The sequence below is a fragment of the Gobius niger genome (assembly GCF_951799975.1).
Source record: "Gobius niger genome assembly, chromosome: 14".
Taxonomy (NCBI): Eukaryota; Metazoa; Chordata; class Actinopteri; order Gobiiformes; family Gobiidae; genus Gobius; species Gobius niger.
In genome coordinates, this window is record NC_136865.1 from 9,331,184 (window position 1) to 9,353,819 (window position 22,636).

General features: G+C 42.3%; 1 protein-coding gene across 1 annotated transcript in view; it reads left to right on the plus strand.

Annotated features, from left to right (window-relative positions):
• Nucleotides 1-2,178: 2,178 nt before the first annotated feature.
• Nucleotides 2,179-22,636, plus strand: part of oprd1a (opioid receptor, delta 1a) — a 29,253-nt gene continuing 8,795 nt past the window's right edge. The window contains exon 1 of the mRNA XM_079571309.1: nt 2,179-2,661. Coding sequence (XP_079427435.1) covers nt 2,399-2,661 — 263 coding nt within the window. The 5' untranslated portion in view covers nt 2,179-2,398. The remainder of the gene's footprint in view (nt 2,662-22,636) is intronic.

The window sequence follows — 22,636 nt, forward strand, 5'->3', positions numbered from 1 at the left end:
CCAGTGGTCTATATCTAGTCTGTGGGCTGGGCTTAACTTACGTGTCACTGACGAAGCCTTGTGGATGAGCGGGGAAACGTTCTACACTTCAGCTACAGAAGATGACTCAAGAACTTTCATTGAAGATGAATAACTCCTGTACGACTGAGAGCCTACACAGACTTTTGCATAAAAGTTCCATTATACATTTTTAAATAAACCCAACTGTGGTTGAGTGGATTTTTTTTCCATTTTTTTTTTTCAAATGAAAAATGTTTCAAATGTCACTACACTCTATATATACTAAATATATTACACTTTTGAAAACTCATTTGCAAAGTGAAAAATTTCAGCCACTTTTTATTTCCCCGATTCCCCAATTATCTGTTCTCGCAAATGAACTCTCGAAAACAAACCGTGCTGTTAATATTGTACACCTTCACTAAGCCTATGTGCAAAATTAAAAACATGTGCAAAAGTGGCAAAACGGCGGCAGAGTCATTGCTCCATTTTATTTTATTTTTTTACTCTCACAGCACGGTCTTATTTACACATCGGCTCTGGGGCCTTAAAGGAACAGGCCGCCCTTTTTTCCATACTGAAATAATGTTCTTACCTGAGCTTAGACGAGTTGATATACGTACCTGTCTGGTCTTTGTGCCCTTGGAGGAGCATGGTCGCTTCTAACTTCACCCCCGTTTGGAGCCATAGAAATACATTGGGAGAGGCCAAATGCTAACAGCAGCTTTGGTTGCTTTGCGTGACTGAGGGCACGCACAAAGACCAGACAGGTACGTGTAACCGTGTGGGAGCTATGGGGTGTTGCATTGTGATTTTGAAATTACTCATTTACCTGTAGCACATACACCCCACAAGGCTCACAGATACGTAGACTGAAACAACCGAGACAAATATTAATTCTGTCAATTTATTTATAAGTTCAAGTTGGTTTCGAGTTCATTTCAGGTTTCACCAAAGAAACAAACGCTGCGCACATTGGAGCACGTGTACGCACAGTTCATCCATTTCCGTTTAGTTTGTCCGTGCTCCCAGAAGCGAAGCTCCATAGTTTTTACCTTCGAAGCAGAACAGTCTTTTTCTCGGAGATTTGGTTACACTAGCCAGGTGAGCGGTGTGGCTTTGCGTCCTGAGCCACACGCCGAAGACACAGGGAAGCAGAGTCACAGATACACATGGAGAGTGGAAGTCGACATAAAAACAAAGAGGAGGCCCACTGCCAGCAGGAGCCTGAATACCACAGACTACTTGTAAACAACTGCATTTTGTACATGTTAAAGATAATAATCATAACCAGGCAGATTTAGCGACATACCGAGGTCATGGCGCGCCCCCGCACCAACACAAGCCCTCACGCCGAGCCACCCAGAAGCTATAAACAAACCCGCATTAGCCACACGCAAATCAGTGAACGTTCACAGGATACTAGCCCTACTCACCCGATACTCGCAACACTATGACATCGCTGAGCTTGACGCTTTTACAAACAGCGACAGTGCGCCTAGTCGCAGTAGAGTGGACAGCTGTAGTGCCGCCATGACACCGGCTCGCAGCGCGTGACGTCAGGGGTCAGAGGTGGGTGGGGCGGAGTAAGGAAACTGAACCCCTTTTATAGTCTGCGGGGCGCACGCAATATTCACATACGCATCAACTCGTCTAAGGTCAGGTAAGAACATATCTCAGCATGTAAAAACGGTGGCCTGTTCCTTTAACACAGTAATACTGGCAAATGACAAATTGGGTGCAGCACGCCCTCGAAAATCGTTTTACTTTTCAGCTTGCACCTGCTATTTAGCACCCATCTTCATAAACGACCGCCATAGACTCTTTCCAAATGGGTGATCACCAACTGCCTGACCTTGCAGAGTAAATTAAACTCACACCTCATTGCAGCGTCACACAGCTCAGTGCACCTCATTGTGATCTAGCATTACCTTGATGATTCATAATGAGCCCAAAAAACCTATACATAAATCATGAGTGATAAACTGATGGCACGTCACTCCGAACCCAAAGTGACCCGAGTGATGTAGCCCAGAGAGGGTAAAGCGGGGTTTCAGGAGTCAGATGTGCCTCGGCTGCTCCTCACAGCTCCCACCGTCTGTCCGCGCCCGGTGTGTGTGTGCGCCAGCCTTGACGTCGGGGATGCGCGCGGCGGCTATAAGAGCGCGCGAGTGCACACACAGCCGCTAGAGCAACACAGGCACAGAGCGCGAGCTGCTGCTGCTGCTGAGGACGCGTGCCCACCAACTGTTCCCCCTTGGACGCACACACGACATCCCTGCTTTTCTCATCCGCACCTTTGGAAATGCTTTATCTGCTTTGAAGCTACTTTCTCACGAGTTTTCTTTTTTTCTTTCTTTCTTCCTAACGCGGACTGGTTTCGGCGTCTCCAACAGGCATGGAGGCGTACACGGTGGCCGGAGCCCCCCTCTCCTACTCGGACCTCTACTCGGTGATCCCCTTCAACACCACGTTCCCGGACGACGGGGAGCTGTCCGAGGACGCGCTGCTGCGTAACGGCTCCGGAGCCGAGCGCGGCGCGGCCCCCGTTGCGCGCAGCGCCGGGGGCATGGTGATCGCCATCTCCATCACCGCGCTCTACTCGGTCATCTGCGTGGTGGGGCTGCTGGGGAACGTCCTGGTCATGTACGGAGTGGTCAGGTGAGAATCTGAAAGTCGTGGGGTTGTTAGTTTTGGCAAAGGTGTGAGACAAGTTGCTGGATGGATCGCTTTTTCTGATTGTGGTTTGGGCGGTGAAAGTTTAGTTCCCTTAAACCTGCTGAAACTCGTCTTCTCAAACTTTGGAGTTGTCTTTTATTCGTTCTGCTTTGCTAAACATCTTCTCAGTCACCAGATTGACTGGCATGTTGGCACGTAGGTGCGTTAAGTGTCTTGCCTGTGGACACAATGATAAGGTAGTGACAAAAGGATATGCAGGATTGGAGTTCTTGTAAGTAAGCTTTAGTCGATGCATGCCGTGTTATTTTATCATCTATTTATTATTTTAGTTTTATTCTAAAGGCACTAGTACTGATATTAAGTTCATCTGGGCAAAAAAAAAATGGCTGTGTATTACATCTTTAATCCACAAACAGTACAACTACCTTTGCCTTGGTTTCCGATGCCATCCAAACATTCAGACTCAGGAAGGATATAAGCATCGTCACTTGGTTATAGTCCAGATGAAGAACCTCTCGGCATGGATTTCCCACATTGTGGATTTTGTTGCTTCCTACATGAAAATAATATAATACCCCCACCCCATAATCCCATCATTCCATTATCTGAAACGCCTTTCGTTCTGGTTTCACGCTCGCTTTGCTCCCCATTCATTTGTGCAAACTTTATTCGGTGGACATCTCCCCCCTCCGTATATGTGTCTCCTCCCGGATAACGGCCCATACGTGCACTTGAGGGACACTCCCCGCTGAGCTAGACTCCCTTTAAAGCTCGAGCGTCCCTGGAACACAATACACACCAGAACCATACGGGGCATTTAAGACGCTATTGGACACGGGCAGGCACACGGCTCGCGCTTCGATTTTCTATGGAATGAGCTCTAATGGCTCTGGAGGCTACATACTGTTGTTCTCCAACTGTGATGTGCGTGCTCGTTGTGATGAAATACTGAAAAGGGCAATTTGCCATATTGCAATAGTGTTGTAACTGCTTTCTTTAATTGTGGCACAATGGTTTACTTAGTCAAGCCTGTTTCACAGACGGGCAGTAAGCTTGGATGACGAATCAATAATGTTGCCTCTTCGTGATTAGTTCTCCAATAATACGACGTTCTCACAATGGCTTCTGAAACACCTTCTCGGAGACATACGATGCAAAATGAAGCTTTTTTTTCACCTGAAGAAGAATTTCTCGTGCAGGTTTGAGTGATCCTGTTCATGCCGGTTGTTTCTTCTTCCACTGCTAAAGCGCTCTGATCTGCTCATTCCTGAATGGTGCTGTGTCGCTGAGAGAACGCAAAACTGTCATCAACATTTTCAAGTGCTACTCCCTCAGAAGGCACTCGAGGCCTGTTCACATTTCGAAAACGTATGAAATATCAAGGCTGAGGTCATGTTTGTTAAGCTTCAGTCACGCATAGAGCTGGGTGGTATTGGAAAAAAACTTTAAGTTCTACTGGTACGGGGAAAAAAATCATAGATCTTTGGATCAAAATGTTGATTCTGTTGGTCCAGGAACATCATTGAGCTCAATGATTGTTAAATAAATGACTCCTCCCCAATGTTTGCCCCATTTTCCCCAATTTATTTAAATTTATTTTGCCTATGATTTGCCCCGATTTTTTCCCCATTTTTTCCCCTCATTTTTGCTTATTTTTTATTACTATCATTTTCCCTTAAACCAAGTATCCTTGAAGTACTGGTATCGTATCCACTATGATCACACTTGTTTTAACCCTTTATAGGGCACCGATTTAAATACTTTGAAATAATAATTTCAACTTAAGAGTGTTATTGGGGGACAAAACACAAGTTTATTTCTGATGTTTCAATGTGAGCGAAGTTGACATATTTGGCTCCTTGCCCTAAACTGGTAAAAAAAAAAAAAAAAAAAAAAACACTGTAAACCAAGCTACCGTATTTAGTTCATTGCCCTTAAAAGGGGCTAGATACAAGTTGGCCATTTTATACTCACTACTGCCACCTCAGGTCATCAGTGTAACTGCACCTTCTATATTAAGCTTGTGCACGATGGCAGTTCGGTTTTTGAGTGACAGTGCAGGATTTTAGAGACAGTTGTGGTGAGCAGGACTGGGCTCATTCTACACATTAGGACATGGCTGGAACATGTAGGGGGAGGAAAATACATAATTTTAACATTTCTAAACTCCGTATGGTGCCTTAAGGGGTAAAAAAAAAAATACAAAGGTTTATGTATAAAATATACAAAAAGTACTTTCAGGTCCCGGGCTGGTATTCAGGAGACATTGTGTTTTGTGATACTGATGTTTGAATGATCACAACTGACATAGGCAAGAGTTTTTGTAATGTGATTGTGCTTTACGTGCAGTGGGCGGAGTCAGTCACCTCCAATATTGTTTGCCTAAAAATTTGACTAAAAATAAAACCTTTGGATAATAATAGGTGCATGTCCAAATATGGACAAAAATAATTGCCTTTAGGTTTCAGTGAACAGGGCGTATGATCAAATATGGTGCCTGCCTTTTTCATGCTGTAATTTCACTTCTTTCACCACGTCCTCCAAAACCAATACATATATCATCACAATTATTCACCAATAAAATCAACTTCCCATGGTTAGTTTTCAAGTTATGTAAAGAAATGTACCATGAATTTAGCCAGACTTGGGTCTTTTTCAGACTTTTTTCAGGAAGTTTAGAGCGTGACCCCTCTCTGCTGATTGGTCAAATGCCACAGTTGTGGGATCTGTGATGTAGGGTGATTTTTTCTGATTGGCTGAGTGAGGACTACATGCTTCTTTACCTTATACTGATGTGCAGCAGGGAGGCCATGTGTAAACTGTGCAGAAATGACCAAGAATAGTCACTTGCCGTATGAAGAGTTAATGACTGATGGCTCGGACTTCATTTTGTCCAGGAAAGTGTGATATAAACCAGAGTCTTCTGGTGTCAACTCTTTTGTAAACACTTGACACCAGGAACAGGAAGAGCAATGGACTTGTTCTGATCATTTCAGCTTTTACCCTCTTAACCCCCTCCATCTGAAGCGAGCACATTTTCTGCAGTTTAGCTTTACCCAAATCAAAACTGTGACAAAAACGAGACGAAAAAGCGCTGACAACATGGCAACAAAGCGATCCAATTTTCGATCAGTTTTGTAGGCCTTACACTGACCTGTAGGCTGTACAGTAAGCTCCTGTCAAGAAGCTTTTATATTTCAGTGTTGAACTGGAGAAAATGTGATTGGTCGAAGGTCGGAGTGATGCATATTTGTCTTGTGTTGTTTGCCTTGTCGAAATACTTTTTCATCCAGAAGTGTTGAAAATACTGCTCATTAAGCTTCTTGGACTTATTCGTTCCATTTAGCCTTGAATTCGTGTGATGGTAGTCCTTGAGAACGTGTGTCAGAGATGGGAGCGTCAGGAATGCTTCAAAAAGCATATTCACTTTCCACCTTACCTAACCGGATCTGTACAGAAACATCTGCCGAACTGAATAATGCATTTCAAAAACATTGTACCGCTTTTCTGTGTGGTATTTTGGGGGGCTTTTATTGTTGTTTCATGTATAATTCAAACACTGGATACCGGGGCCTTTACAAGGATAGGTTGTTGAATTTAGTAAGCAGACTCGCTCCCATCTCCAAAGCTTAGTCCTCCGATCCAGCCCAAGACGGGAGAAATGCACTCGTGTATGTGCAGGTACAAAACTATAGGGCCATATCATGCCACAGCATCTCAACTCTAGTGGCTCCTACAGACTGGACTTATCACAAAACTGGTAAAAGTAAAGTTTCGAAGCCTTTCCTCCTCTCTCAGCAATATCATCCGTGAAAATATTCGTTCAGGTCGGGCTGAGGGCGCCCACGGCAGGATCATTACCAGCACTGTGTGGACTGCCAACCGTGTAGAAGATCCTTATATACGTGCAGTAAATCCAACTTTATGTTCAACGGCTGCCGTCTTATTGGTCTATAAACACAATGGGGCCCTCAGGATTCGCTGCGTTAAGCTCCAAAAAGGTCTCGGCCGTAGGTTGCCCGTGCCCGCTTGGAACTACTTGAGAATATATGCGTTGTTTTGCTTTTTTTTTTACTAGACCTAAGTTCACCTTGCTGAGTAGAATGACATGTCAAACACCCTGAGTTATCAAGCATTTAGGATACAGACGAATGCTCAGATCTCCAGTTCGTCAGTTTCAGGCGTCCAACAGTGATTGTTGGCTCGCACTATTTTAATTCAGAGGTTCTGACGCTTGTGAGCTCAGATCCACACTGTCGCCTGTGGGATTCAGTCTCGCTCTCTTTTGCTGTTTTGATGAGGTTGAGATTTCAAACCCAGACGCAAACGCATTAACCACGTCACACGGCTTTAATTGAGCTTGAAGTGACAGTCTGTAAGTTCTTTAGATTGTGTATAATTGATTGCGTATTTGACATAACACAAGGAATAATACATAATGATATATTTGTCCCTCCCTTACTAATTGGAATTCCCGGTGCCATTACTTTGACCAATGAGGCGAGCTTTCCGATGAACCGGTCTGTCAGATCCAATCAGGAGGGGAGCTTGGGCGCTTACTTCGGGAAATTCGGTCTGTCTCTCCCCTCATTTTGGAAACTAGGAATGGCTTTCAGGTACAATCAGGAGGGGACTTGATGGTTTACTTTTGAAATAAATCTGTCTCTCTCCTCATTCTGCAATTTTACAGGCACTTTTCACTTTAAGATGCCTGTATAGACATCTCTGTATCTCTGGAATTGCCCATATATGGAAAACAAAGAGGAGAAAAATCTAAACTGTCTATAATTGCTCCAAAACTACTTTAACAAATGCCGAACTATCAATATAGTTTTCAACTCAATAAAGAAAAAGAGCTCATAAATAACAGAGACTGCTAACATGACGCTTCATGTTAGCATCATGCTACATGCTAAGGCTAGCTATGACTGCGTTTTTTTTGCTTCTACTGAATAATCTGCTGTGAAAAAAAAAATCATATGGACCCAATTTATACTTGACTTTATTTATGTGTGATAAAGACGTTTAGATTCTGCGAGAAAACTGCTAAAAAGAGTGAAAATGTGTGTTTCCCAAAACATACTTCCTTCGCCCTCGGTGAGACCACGTCCCCTTCAACTGCAACCACTTGCAGTGCTTTTCGATCACTAAAGCTCTGACGCAGACTTAAATAGACAGATTCGTCTTAGGGATATTATGCTTTTCCCAGGCATTTGGTAATGATCAAGCCCTTGTTCGGAGAATGCAATGTTGTGCTAAAGAAAAGCTGAAACATAATATCCAGCAGTTTTACTTACTGATTTTCAAGCAATGCCCCCGTAAGCCCCTCGCTCGCCCACCTCCCATTTGCTGTGCAGCTGTTTCAATGAATATAAAAAAAACAATAGACTATTTGGCCCGAGTGGCTGCAGTGAAGCCGAGTGTTTTTACACCACAATGAAAGGATTGAGCTTAGCAAGAGATCGAGAGGCGAGTAAAGCATTTCCCCGATATGTAGGAACCTCAGGAGGAGCCTTTTGATCGATTCGAAGATTACTCAAAGATGCGCGAGAAGGTCGAAACACAACTACAGATATTAACTACATTGTATAATGGTACACATCTCTAAAAAGTTGATTGAGCATCATACCCACCCTTTAAGGTCAACCAGCTCTTCGTTCATGTCTACAAATGTTCATCAAATATCACTTGCCGATTTCTAGTCTCTGTTTTCTCTCTTTACATCACTCCAACTGTTAACCTATGGCACATGCAGCGTATGATCTAAATGGCCTGGAAGTTCTTGGTTCAATAATTTAAACCAATGCCAGGACTCCTATCAGCCACCCGCGCCAGCAGCAATCTCTGACCACTGTCTCACAAATAATTCATGCGTTGCCTGTTTACCACTGGACCCGCTACTTTCATTAAGTTCAAGATGGAGAGTATAATTGGCCGAAGCCGGCGTACACCAGATTAGATAGAAGTGGGTGGAGGGGTTTACAGAGAGACGAAGCAAGATGGATTACCGGTTGGAGAGACGTAGTGCTTAAAGGTTGAGCGCAGTGATTGGTCGAGCGCCGCGTGAGGATCTGACAGCGACAGGTTTGGAGGCGTAGACAGGAGCTGGCGGACTGAGCCAAAGCCATTAACATGCCTGTCAGAGTGCATCAACTCAGGATGCAAACATCTGTAGCACGGCCTCCGCTGCGGACGAGAGGAAATCAGGTACACTCTCTTGGATTCAGAATCTTGGTAGGAGTCTAGTTTTGATATCGAGGAGTTGTTTTTTTTGCATCTATCAATGGTTGTCTTTGAAGTCGAGCCAATTTCCTCCATTCTCGAACTGCAACAGATGGAAGAATGTGTGGCATCAATACTTTTCTTGCTCTCACAAAGGTCGCACAGGTCGATTGTTCACATGTTTGACTTTCTATATAAGTTTAGCAGCTTACAGACAGCAAAAGAGGAGTCAACCATAACAACACCATAACCTCACAGTGCATCTGCATATCAAAATGTAGGAGGAATACAGAATTGTGTGCCCCAAAACAGAAAAAAATCATTTGGAACAGGAGCAGTAAACCTGGCTTAAAACGATGACTAACCTGAGTTTAAAGGCTTTAAGGCGAGACACTGCAGGTGAATAGCGGAAAAAAAATAAAGGTAGAGATATCAATTTAAAGCTTTTGCTGAACATTACAGATATAAATATGAGAAAAAAATTTGTTGCATTTTTTCTGTCATTTTATGTTTTCACATAAAAATAAGGCATTCTGAGCATTAAAATTGCCAAAATTGCCTATATTTTTGGCAACAAAATCAAAATAATGAATTGAGCCAGATTAAAATTTATGGTTTTATTTTATTGACATATTAGTAACTAAGATTTTTTCAGAGGGGATTTTGGATATATTGTTTAGTTTTTCAATAAACTGATCATCAGTGAAAAAATCTGTAAAAACTCAAATTCCGCCTGTTTTTTTGGTTTCTAAGTTGAATAAATCAGGCTAGGAACTAGATATTAAAAAATCCCTCTGAAAAAACCTTCAAAATATTGTTAGGTCTCAGACTGGAAAGTTTGGAGTCTGTGGGAGCTATTATAAGGGCTCGCTGCCTGTGTGCGGCTTTGTCTCATTCAGAGAAAACCAGCCCTGAAGTTTTGTAGCGAGTGCGCATGCGCGGCCCGTTCTCCGACTTTTCCGCACCAGCGTCTCGTAGGAGGAAAAATACCATATTTGGGTGAAAGCGCCATCACGGGGACCCTTAGCAGGACACGTGGACGTAAAATCTGTCAATATTTATGAATGAATACCCGCTTGAAAAACTGACTTTCTAGGCGGCGCAGCAGCTACTTCCGGGTCGCCCCCGCCTCGCAGGCGGACAAAACATCATAAAATAAACATCATGCGGGGTGAGTTTTGTCATTTTTATATCTGACATGAAAACTAAGATGTAAAGGGAGGAAAATAGATAAAAATCTCCACTTCGACCACTACGTGAAAAATCAATACTTTCACCTGCCGTGTCTCGCCTTAAGTCATTCCTTTGATGGAAGATGACAATGCTGGGATTCATCAGGCTCACATTGTGTAAGAGTGGATCAGGGAGCATGAAACATCATTTTCACACATGGATCGGCCACCGCAGAGTGCAGATCTTAACTCCATTGAAGACCTTGGTGAATAAAGAATGCAACACTAGATCTTTGTGACATCGCAGAAGCTTGTTGAAACAATGCCACAGCGAATGTGTGCTGTTTTCAAAGCTAAAGGCAGTCGCACAAAATATTACAGCACGTGACCTTTTTCTTTGTTTCTTTTGTTTTGTTTTTGGTCAGGCGGCGTGTAATTCTTTTCCAAGGATGGGAAAAGGCCACGTTTTGCATATTGACTCCCTGATTGGTCAGATTCGTGCTCACGCCTGAAAAACACCTTTTGTAAACGCCACTATCCTAAGGGTTAGGGCTAAGGTAAGTGTAGGGTTTGTTTGTAAAACTTCACTATCCTTAAGGTTTGGATTAGTTTAAGGTGGCGTTATCTTGTGGATGTGATGTCATGGTTGTAGCTCCACTTATCATTAGCTTCTCATGTCGGAGACTGGCCAGTCAGGGAGCGACTGGCCTTTCACATCCCAGGGGGAAAAAAATATCAACTCAGTTTACTCCATGAGTCAAAAAGGACTAAACATGGGATTTCTGTTTCATGGTTTTGTTTCGTTATAGTATTTGTGGGGTGGTCTTCATCTGGTTTCAAGGCGGACATTATGAAATGGAAGATTTTATCGCATTACAATGTTTCCTTATTGAAAATTCCTCAATGCTTCTACCTCTGCAACCAGGAAGCCATTTTGAAACTCATGTCAAATCGAAAACCAAGTCAAGGAAAACTTTGAATAATGTAAGATTAGCAATCAAGGTGTATTTGTATTTATGTATATGTTGTGTTTATGTATCTATTTAAAACTGCTTAATTTTCTTTTCACAAAGGTGTCCTAATGTATTTTAACACCCAACAAAGCACAGTATGTTCCCAAATCCAGGACAAGTCAAATTATGCCAATGAAAAATTTACTGTCAACATGAATAATAACAGAGGGAAAAAAATATGACCCATTTTTCATACAATATTTACATCTAGCTTCTTGGGGCTGTTGACCCGATCTAGCCGCTAACAAGAGCTGTCTTTGTGATGTGTAATTGGACACACAGAAACACAATTTAAATTGCTTTTGCGGCCACCGTCAGATGAAGCTTGTACTACATATTGAGCAATCTTCCCAATCCTATAAGCCCCTGAAGCAGCTCACGGGATGTTCCTTTCAAAACCCCCAGCTACAGTATATAAAGGACCGGGCGATAAAGCCCAGCACGGTTCATGAATCTTAAGAACATGCTCACACGACTCGATCAAGGAGAACCTTCTGAGAGATTAGTCACTATTGCCCAGGCAATACAATGAACCTAACAATGTGCTTCCAATCAAAGAAGTAGGGCGGTTCTTATTCCAATGTCATTTTTTTGTTTATATTATGCTAATTTCGTGACAAAATCATGGGTACCTTCCATCACAGTACTAAAGAGTACTGTGATGGAAGGACTTGTCAGAAGATCATCCATATCAGAGCTGGGAGCAACATCTGGGAACTTTCTCTGAGCCACGCCCCCTTTTGGAGGGAAACAAGAGTTAAAAATGATTGGTGTGTATGTAGGAACAGGATCATTTCTCATTCCGAGGATAAAATGTTCCAAACCAGTGATCAGAAGGAAAATCTCCGTTCTTGATTATGGAAACATCAACTTACCGTCAGAAGATGATTGGAAGATTTTTTTGGTGGAAAGTGATATGAGCTAGTTCATCGACCACCTGTCAGGGCTCATCTTTGAGGAATTGGCTTCACATTGTGGCCGCGTATTATGCTCTGTGTGTCGTCTTTAATCTGTAAATATTCAGATTCATTCAACATGCTCAGCCATAGGCCTCATTAATCTGGGCTTCTCTGGGCTTTAAAACGCACATTAACGTTAGCATTAGCAGCTAGTAGGTTAGCTGCTAAATTAACTGTGTACCATTTGCTCTCATAAGCCACAAAAGTATAGTATGATTTTTTTTATTATTTTTTTTATAACTTTATTGTGTGGTTTTACATTTCAAATGTGTACATGTTTACATTTCTGTTATTACACACAATATTTAGTCTTTTTTTTTTTCTCCCCTTGTGTAGCAAATAACATTAATATTTCTATTTTTATTCTCTTTTTTTTTCTCTAGCTATCATGTAAGAGCTCAAACCACTGTCACAGCACATCAGGTATGTGATAGCTCCTTTTGTTTGTCGATTATATGATTTTAATTTAAAGGAACAGGCCACCCTTTATTCATACTGAGATATGTTCTTACCTGAGCTTAGACGAGTTGATGTGTACCTGGTCTATGTGCGTGCGCTCAGTCATGCACAACAATCAAAGATGTTGTTAGCATTAAGCCTCTCCCAGCATATTCCTATAGCTCCAAACAGGGGTAAAGTTGGAAGCTACCACGCTCTTCCACGGGCACGAACAAAGACCAGACAGGTACGTATCAACTCGTCTAAGCTCAGATAAGAACATATCTCAGCATGGAAAAACGGTGGCCTGTTCCTTTAATGACAATATACAGTAAAGGGACAGACGGAAAGCTGAAGCATAAATGGCATTATAAAGCAACCAGCAATATCTCAGTTTGGAAAAACGGTGGCCTATTCCTTTAACCGAGCACATTCTGATTTTACTAAAAAACATCAAAGTAGCGACAAAAGTCTAAGATTTCAAAAGTCAAAAAATAAGAACAACCCTAATGTGCAGTTTTGTAGCCCTTAGTGTGGGTTACTGAACTGTTCGCATTTTGGAGGAAAAAAAAGAAAAAGAAGTTTGCAACTAAAAAAAATCCCCTTAAGCGTGGTTTCATCCTCTGACTTCTAGCTCCACATGCCAGGTCTGTCCAGGCATTTTATAAATACCAGCGAGGCTCATACAATTTGAATGTCTCTCCCTCGCAGCTCCAGTCCCGGTTGTGGAGACTCGCTAATGCACACAACTCCTCTTTTAGGTTATGCCTGAATGCTCCCATCTGTGCGCGCAAACAAAATCGGTGTGTGTGTGTGTGTTGATGGCTGGGGTGACATTGATGCTTATGGAAGTTGTTTTTTCATCCTTGAATTTGCCCTTACCCACATCTTCCATCTTGCCAACAGTCGGAGATTGGCTTTGCCTGTGTGGCGACGTATTATCAAACAGACTCCACGTGAAACCACTTGAATGCCCTCAACAGTTGGAGATTGTTATTTGAGATTGACTGTCAATTCTATTTCACAGAAACAACTTCCGTGACCCTGTGTGAGCATGTGTGTGTGTGTTCTTGTACTTACGACATTGTGAGGACCAGTTTTGTAAAGTGACTGGTCCTCACTTATTTGAAGGACTGTTTGAGGGTCAAGATGTGGTTTTAGGGTTAGGGCTAGAATTGGGTTTAGATCAGGGTTAAAGTTAGGGTTGGGTGATACATTATGTCTATGAGTGTCCTCACTAAGATAGCAGTAAAAGATTGTGTGTGTGTGTATTTGTGTGTACTTGTACTTACAACTTTGTGAGGACCAGTTTGCGTTTTTAACCAACAGAGTGAGGACATTGTTTGAGGGTCAAGATGTGGTTTTAGGGTTAGGGTTAGAATTGGGTTTAGATTAGGTTTAGGGCCTGAGTAATGCATCATGCTGGAGACTTCGAGGAAAGAAAAGTTACATGAATTTCCTTTAGGAGAGTTTCAAAGGTATCTGATTGGATCATAGGAAGAGAGTATGTTTTCAAAAAGATGCTAATCAGAGGTGGGCAAATTACGGGCCAGGACCAGCCCGCAAAGCAATTTGATCCGGCCCGCTCCGGCTCATTTTCCATATAAATATGACCCCACTTAATTAGCGCCGTGTTAGAGGCTACATGATAATCACCTGCCGGCTCAGATGAAAACATGGCTCGGTCAAACAGTGAAAGAGGAGCATTCCTCCAATTATAGATCCTATGTCCTGATCCTAGCTCCTACCCTCTTGCACGTGATAAGGTCAACCGTTAGAATCCTCTGCAGTTAGGAACGAGAGCTTCAGCTGCGATTGCACAATCCGACTGTCCTCACCCAGCGGTGGAAACTACAGGGGAAGTGACATCACCAACAGCTGTTTTATAAAAGCTACATCACCCATATAGTATTGGATTACAAAATACACTCCTACTGCAGCACTGACTTTAATGAATGATATGAATCCACACAGTAAACAGACGATGATAAAAAGCTCTTTCAGATTTAGTTTCCACAGCTACAGCTTCATCACAGAAATAAAAAAATGCTCTGGTCAAATATTCCACCATTCCGTCCTTTGGTTCATCTTCAGAGATAGATGCCACATGAACACACAGTGAGGACTGCTCCTTCGCTGCGCAGTGTCTGCAAAATAGCCATGTGGCTTTAAGTTTGTTCTAAATGAAAACAAAAGCACAAACTGCCTTCATTTAGGCCATTTACTGAAGTGGCTCTTTAAAGGGGCTAGATGCAAGTTGGCCATTTTATTCTCACTGCTGCCACCTCAGGTCTTAGGCGTAACTGCAGGTTCCATATTAAGCTTGTGCATGACGGCACTTCGGACTCAACAACTTTTTGAGTGACTGTGCAGGATTTTAGAGGCAGTTGTGGTGAACAGGTCTGGGCTCATTCTACTATTCTATTGGGACATTGCTGGAACATGTCCCTTTAACACAGTGACGTGTGACTGTGACTGTGCGTCTAACGTGTATTTTGTCACTTATATAAAGTGTGGCTTGTGCAGAATCTTTTTATTTATTTATTGAATTAAATGTGCGCCTGTCAATCAGTCGAGGGTGGAGATGGGTTGGGGTGATTGGCGGCGCAGTGGCTCATAGGATGGCACATGGCTCCTAACTGCTGGTGAGGAACCTCCAGAACCTCCCTATGCTAAAGGAGGTATGACAGGAAGCACAGGATCCTTTCTCTAACTCCTTCATAACTGACAACGCTATTCGGACGCTTCGTATCATTCTTCTTATCACACTGACGCACATTTGGGCTTAGACCTCTTACCAATTTGCTTGATTCGGATGCATCCTAAGATAAGAGGACGCTTAGTGTTGGGCGAAATGATGGCGGTCACAAAACAGAAGCACAAGGACCGCGTGCATTCGATGTTTGGAGTCTGCTCTTTTAAAACCTAAAGGGAAGCATAAAGCTTTTATAGTTTTTTGAGTGTTTTTGTGGAGATTGACATGTCCGCCTGTTGCATAGTGCTGCCTGCCTACTGCCAATGTTGATGGCATACTATGTTTAGTGCTTGTGCTGAGTTTCCGTAGGTTGTGTGTGAGATCATATTGATTTTTAAGAAGACTATCAATGATTGTTGTTATTGTTGTTATTGTTGTTATTGTGTGTTATTTGATTGACTGTTTGATAAAAAGAAATACTTGTTATGGGTAATAAAAACCCTGGGAATTGATATATTGAAATGGTAGTCCAAGTTCTTAACGATAGACCTATTTTGAATGTGTTTTCCAACTACTCTTTCACACAGTAGCTAGAGGTTGAGGACCACTGTTAGATGGAGCTGCATTGAAATGCACACAACAACTAAACTAAAGCCTGACTGATTTACATACCAGTGTTATTGATTTAAAACCAGCTGAATAATAAAGCAGGAGTGAAAGACAAAGATCAATTGCGTTGCAGCTTCAGCCCAACTCATTTAAAGCAGATCAGAGGTCAGCAGCTCGATGCCCACCCACGGCATTGACAAGTTTACATTTATTTTGGAGGTGAAGCAAAGGAAGATCCCATTTATCAGCTTCCCTGGTGAGATACTCAGGCTTAGACTGTTCACAAGGAGAAACAAGCACATTTAAAAAGGAACACACATTTGTAAAACCTCCATGACCGTCTTACTATAAGGGGTATCCAGAAAAGACTTAAGTTGGCCTCGAAATCCTTCCATCCGTGTCCGAGATGCTTTGTCATTCACATATATTGTGTTTGCCTGTATATCTTTCATATAATTTTTTCCAATTAATCCTTCCACAATATCTCAAGAGAATTCATGGTTACCTACTCGACAGTTGGAAGAGTGCATATGAAGGGCTCGACCGGTATTTGTATATTTTACCATATCAGCCTTTCAGCGACCGATATCTCTGGAACCGAAAGTGATGGAGACTCAATTATCTAGGCCTCAGGGGAGCAGAGAAACATCCTGATGAAAATCGGTCACACGTTTGTACACTTATGTTACAGATTTTTTGTTGTAGACTTTTGCATATTATTTTGGATAATAGATCGAGACTTACCGTTTTCTGTTTAGGAATCCACTGATCTTTTTTTTTCAAACGAGCTCCCACTGGAGTACCTACTAAACATGAATGTCCTGAATAAATCAGCCCTATGCCCCATATGCAGCTGTAATAGGAAACACAGACACATTTAGAAGCATCATACACTATACAATATTGGCAGGAAATATCAGCGATGCATATCAAAATCCCTAACAATCAGCATTGGCCTTAGAAAAACTATATCAGTCGACCTCTAATAGATGTTAAACTATAGGCTGGACTTAAAATATTGGCCTATATATCGGCCATGCCAACCCACTTCATATTGGTATCGGACCCCAAAAAATCCATATCGGTCGCACCTTAATAGTATATTGTGAAAGTTATTGGAGACTTCCGTAAAAGTTATCATTCTGGCTCCTTGAATAATAAGCCTATATTTTGAAAGGCTCTTTGAACTGAATGGACCTTAGAGATTCATCAGGAACCAGACCATTTGAGTCTAGAGAGGCAGAAGCCACTCAGGAGTCAGTCATTGTGCCGCTCTGACAAAGTCGTGCAAATCAGATGGAAATTTCTCCAGTATGTGGGATATAAGGCTCGGGACTAAAGCGAGGCTGAGGCGGGACTGAACCAAGCTCTGCACCGGAGAGACGCTGCAGGTCAATAGGGGAAAGAATTAAATCTCCCCCTGGTGTTTCTGGCCTGAAAACCACTTTTTTTTTTTTCAAATCATTTTTGGCTCGCATTTCTGAGGTTTGTGGCATGGTACAGGTAAGTCCTGACTGTATTATGTCTATAGATTTCAGTTATGTTGGTGAACAATTTGCAAAACGTTATTTGGTTTATCACGATCAGAAGAAGCTAACAGGCTAACGGGCAAAGCTAACTGTGGGCTAGCGCCGCTCTAGCACCATTTACAGCTAAGTTTGAGCGGGAAAAAAACATTTCCTTTGTGTCATTGGGTTGTGGCACAATGTACAATATCCCTGTCCCTTTGTCTTTTCTCAGTGTAGTATTTACTCTCACGGACAATTAATGAGTAAAAAAAGACATGCCACGACAGCTGCAGTGGCTCTTGTGGCCTTTAGGGGCAAAAGTTACTTAGGCCTAGTCCACACGTAGCAGGGCATTAGTAAATCCTTCCTCTGCCTAGAAAAAAACTTGAGCCCACACAGTCTCAGTTAGAAAAAATAAAACGCTGCCCACACCTAACCACATTTGTTGCCAACTACTACATTAATTGTTCAAATCTCTCCATAAGGTTCTGCAGGACACTCATAACTTTTTTTGGCAACTGTACAGGGTTCACAAATGCACCGTTTACAGCTTTACAGGCCTGCCTAACAATTATGAGTACACCTATACCTTGACCAACAAATGTTGCCGTCAGATGAATAATAATAATAATAGTAATATCTCCAGCAACAGCAGCAGCGAGAACCGTAACTTCTGTCTGTATCGAACTGTAAAGTGCTCCTTCGACCTGTGCGCATCGACGTAAAGCCGCTCTTGAGCTTTAGCAAAAAGCGCCTGAACAATCGTTAAAAACAAACACAGTTTTGATCCATGCTGTTTCACAAGAGCATAGTCGCTGGCAGTGATGTTCGGCCACATAAAACACTGGTTACTTATGTCCACACTTAGCCTGGCCTTAGCCATCCGTAAACTCCGGTCCATTATAATTTCCCCACATGTACGTCTGGGTCTGAACTCAGCGAGCGGGGGAGGCGGGTGTTGGAGGTGAGGTCAAGCATTTGCGCCGGATTTGCTGGTTGTAGTTTGGCAATGGCGGCGGATACGAGAGTAATGGAAGCTCTTCAATCCGTTCTGGCTCGGCTCCCAAATATCCAGAAATTAAAATTGAAGCCTTGGAATGTGCAAAGAATGCCCTCAAGAGTTATGATTGAGCTGCTTCACTCACTCGGGCGCTTTACATATGTCACGACCAAACACAAGCGAAAATCAGATCCAATCGTTTCAAAGGAGTTCACCCCTCCCACCTGAAAACGGAGCTCAATTGTGAAGATCCAGAGCCTTGTGTGAAACGAACTGAGTACGAGGGTATGGTAAAACCAGGCTACGCGTAACCGGAGGATTCCTAAATCTTCACTTTGGCTGGAGGTTTCAGAAACCTCCGTTTTTATCGACAGAAATCTCCGGTTTGTATGCGAGATACCCTGCTTAGTGTGGGCGGGGCCTTAGTTCTGCTTGAAGACCGAACTTTACAACTTTTAATTAAGAGTTTAGCGGTTTCTCTGTTTCTCTGTCATTATGTTTTTCATGTCGTACCCGCGCCGGCTCCAGAGCAAACTGACTGAGGGTGCATACGAGTTTCAAAAGGGTGCAAATAGAGTTTCTCACCCTTAAAATACACTGTGATGCCATTAAAACTGAGGGTGCAAACATTTCGAAATGAGGTTGCCATGCACCCTCTTGTGCCCTCGTAGATCCGGCCCTGTGTCTTACAATTGGTACATTTGTCTTCGTACAAAGGACCATGCGTTTCATTAGATTGAAGAAAAGCAGTTCCTCTAAATTTATGCGTAAGATGTTTTTGATCGTTCTGAAAAAGTTGTCTAGAGACTGGGAAAACAAAAATGAAACCTTCAAAATGTCAGCTTTGCAAATGATCTTCTTTCGCTGACAAATTAACTGAGGAACCCAGTGAACACACACACTCACTTTCAGGGTTATTTCGCTCAATATATTACTGATGAATTTATTAAACCTCCCCAGCGCATTAGTTACTAAATGAAGTTGGTCCTCCACTGTGAACAACCCAGTAATGATGACTTCAACAACCTTTATGTATTTCATTTCCCTTTTAAACATTTCATTGCATTCCTTGATCACAACTAGCTCCATCAGTGAAGTAGATTAATTGAAGGCCGTTTCACGGATATAAAAAAAATGGTAATCCTGCCGGCCAGAGACAAGAGAATGAGTTGTGTCCCGCGGGCATATAAAAAATCAATTTCTTCACTTGCTTCCTGACATTCTCCGTAAACCAATCCAGACAAGACATTTCCATTAGTGCGCCAAAGTGCCGTGATCGAACGACTGGCGGGCACGTGGTCCGCCCTCGTCACTTTTAAGTCGGGAGAAGCGATTTAATGTGACAGCCAACAGTGGTGGTAGATAATGACCTTTTCAGCAAACATCAAGAAGCATGACTCCTGAAAAATGTCAAGCAGGTAAAGCACGGCGGAGCGGATCAGCCCAGGGGGGAAATCGTACGGCGAGACGTTCAGTCCAGGGGGTCATTATGCTCCACAACAGGGGAAGACAGGAAAGAGGTACTGTCAACTTTGTTTGTGTGCGTGGGCGTAGTGTGTGACATAAGAAGAAGTAAACAACTGTCACCACTCAAACCATCTGTACATAAAGACCAAGCCAATGTCACATATGTTTCAGAAAAGTCCGCTTCACTAGGGCTGGGCACTGCCTCACATTCTTTTTTCGATACCAGTACTTTAACAGTGTTTCGTACGGGGACTCCTGGTTGGGTAGCACTGGGTAACTTAAGCACTTAGCAGGGGGTACTTGGAATTGTTGCAGACTCAAAAAGAAAGAATTTTAATTTCAAAGGTAAGTTAGTTTCAATTATGTTTTTCCAGTGAAAGGTTAGATTTTGGGAGTATTTTATCGAGTTTATACACACCTGTCTGGTCTTTGTGCCCATGGAAGAGCTTGGTCGCTTCTAACTTCATCCCGTTTGGAGCTATAGGAACATACAGGGAGAGGCCAAATGCTAACAACATCTTTGGTTGTTTTGCGTGACTGAGGGCACGCTCAAAGACCAGACAGGTACGCATCAACTTGTCTAAGCTCAGGTAAGAACATATCTCAGTATGGAAAAAACGGTGGCCTGTTCCTTAAACCTCTTAACCCCCACATTAACCAAGTGAATTTTCTCCAGTTCTGCATTACCCAATTCTAAAAGCTTCTTGACTGGAGAGCCTCATATGAAAGCTAAGACCTACAGAACTGATCTAAACTTTTTGGACGCATAGTAGCCATGTTTTTGTCACTTTTTTAAATGAATTTTCATCGCTTTTTTGTTGTGTTTTTGGCATGTTTTGGGCTAGAGTCTATAGGCCGGTTCAATACCTCATTTGAATATATCTATAAACTTGGTCTCTAAAGATTTAATAATTACCTGATGTCGATACTTAATTTTTTTTCTATACCATATATGGTACCCTACACTTCACTAGTATTAAAATGTGGTGTTATTCCATCAAAAAATAGTGATTAGAAGGACATACAGGGCCCGATCTTGTGTTTCTAATCGCAGATTGTAGACTAGACATTTGCGCGATGACGGGGGATCTATGTGGAATCTTCAGCTTCATATGTGGTGCAGTAAGTGGTCTGGACAGGGGCTGGGCATACTCCCATGCAGGTGTTTTGCACAGCAGTGGTCCCTCCCCAAACTTTTACCTCCAACAAAAAGTATACCAGACTGGAATATTTTCCGCGGCGGGGGGGCGTGGGCGGTGCTGGTGTTTTGTTTTCACTCTTTAGCGCTAGAGTGGGACCCATCAATATATATTCTCTCTCTCTCTTGGGACATCGCCAGTGTTTCACTCACAGTGGGATCAATAGTTTGTCCTGTGAGAACTTCTAGGTACTACCTGATTATATTTCTACATTTCTAAATTTGTTTTGTCCTCCTTTAGTGCTTTGTGAACTCAAACATTTGTGGGGAAAATACACTGTGCATGTAATTATAAAACTTGTGAAATTTGTCCATAAGGACGAATTCGGATGCAACAAATGTGTTTGGACAGCTAGGAATAAGTTTGGACCATCACTAGCATGTTAATCTAGTGAATTCCTCTTTCATTGTTTGCGATAAAAAAAAATCAGTTGCAGGGTCTTTAATAAGAAACGTGAGGCTTCGTGTGATGTTTATATCAAGAGGAAGCAGCAAGAGCTTGGTTGTAGCACACCACGCCTCAGCTCCGGCCCCTTTTTCTCAAAGCGACGGCCTCAGGCTGCTGGCGAAAGCACTGGCGCACCCCGCTGTTAGTTTGTACGCAAGATACCAACTTTGTCTTGAGCAACGCTGTTGTTGTGCCAGGGGGAAAGATCGAGCCCGAAAAACTCAGAAGCAACGCATTTATTTTTTAAGGTCTGTCTTTGAGCTTCTTTCATATTAATCTCAAACGATTCACGATCAGGGTAGATTTTGTGAAGCGCTAAAAAACAGATGTGTTTTTCCTTTCAGAACAAAATCCTTATATGTTTGTTTATTGCAATTCTTTCTACTAGACACATATTTGCTTTTCGTACATCTGTTCCTCTTCAAAGCATAACATTATTACTGCGCCTATTTCCCCAGACAGTCTCATAGGCTTACACAACAAGTTTTGTGTTGGTATTTGGTTTAAATTAGCCCGCCGGGGATCTTGAAGCAGAGTAGTTGCTAAATTATACTTTCACTTTTACTTCTCCTCAGGGTGAACAGATTTGCGATGGCTTGAATGTCAAAAGATAACTGTATTTTCTCTTCTTTCTTTTGTGAGTGGAAATAAAACATTAATTAATTGTGTCATCAAATCCATAAGGCAACGCTCAAAGTGAAACATTCGAAATGATATCGATTTGAAATGTTTGCTGTGGGTTATTGACATCAAGAACTGTTTCGTTCCTTTTTTTTTTGCCTAAATGTTTGGATATGTAAACAAACTGATTCAAATACCTCACATATTAAGCTGAAAGGGACATGAGATATCCAGTTGTAAATTGTTGAAAGGTGCTATGAAATCTGAATGAATAGAGCAAGGCTTGATTTTGTTTACATCTGATTCGAAGATTTGTTTTAGGGGGGATTTTAGATACCTTGTTTCTCAATGAGTGTTGGTGATTTCTGGAGATTTATTTTTGTATTTTTTATTCATGCAGTCCTTATATTTGAAGAGTTTAGTGGTGCGAGGCTAGCGCGTGTCTATGGTAACTAGTAGCCTGCATTACAAACCTTTTTCTAAGATTTTCTAAATTATCAACTCAAATGAGATTTTATGCACAACTGCAGCCTCTGGAGGGTCTTACACCTTGATGTTCGGGGGACTCCAGAGGCACCAGCAGCTTCAAATACCTGTATGCTGCTTT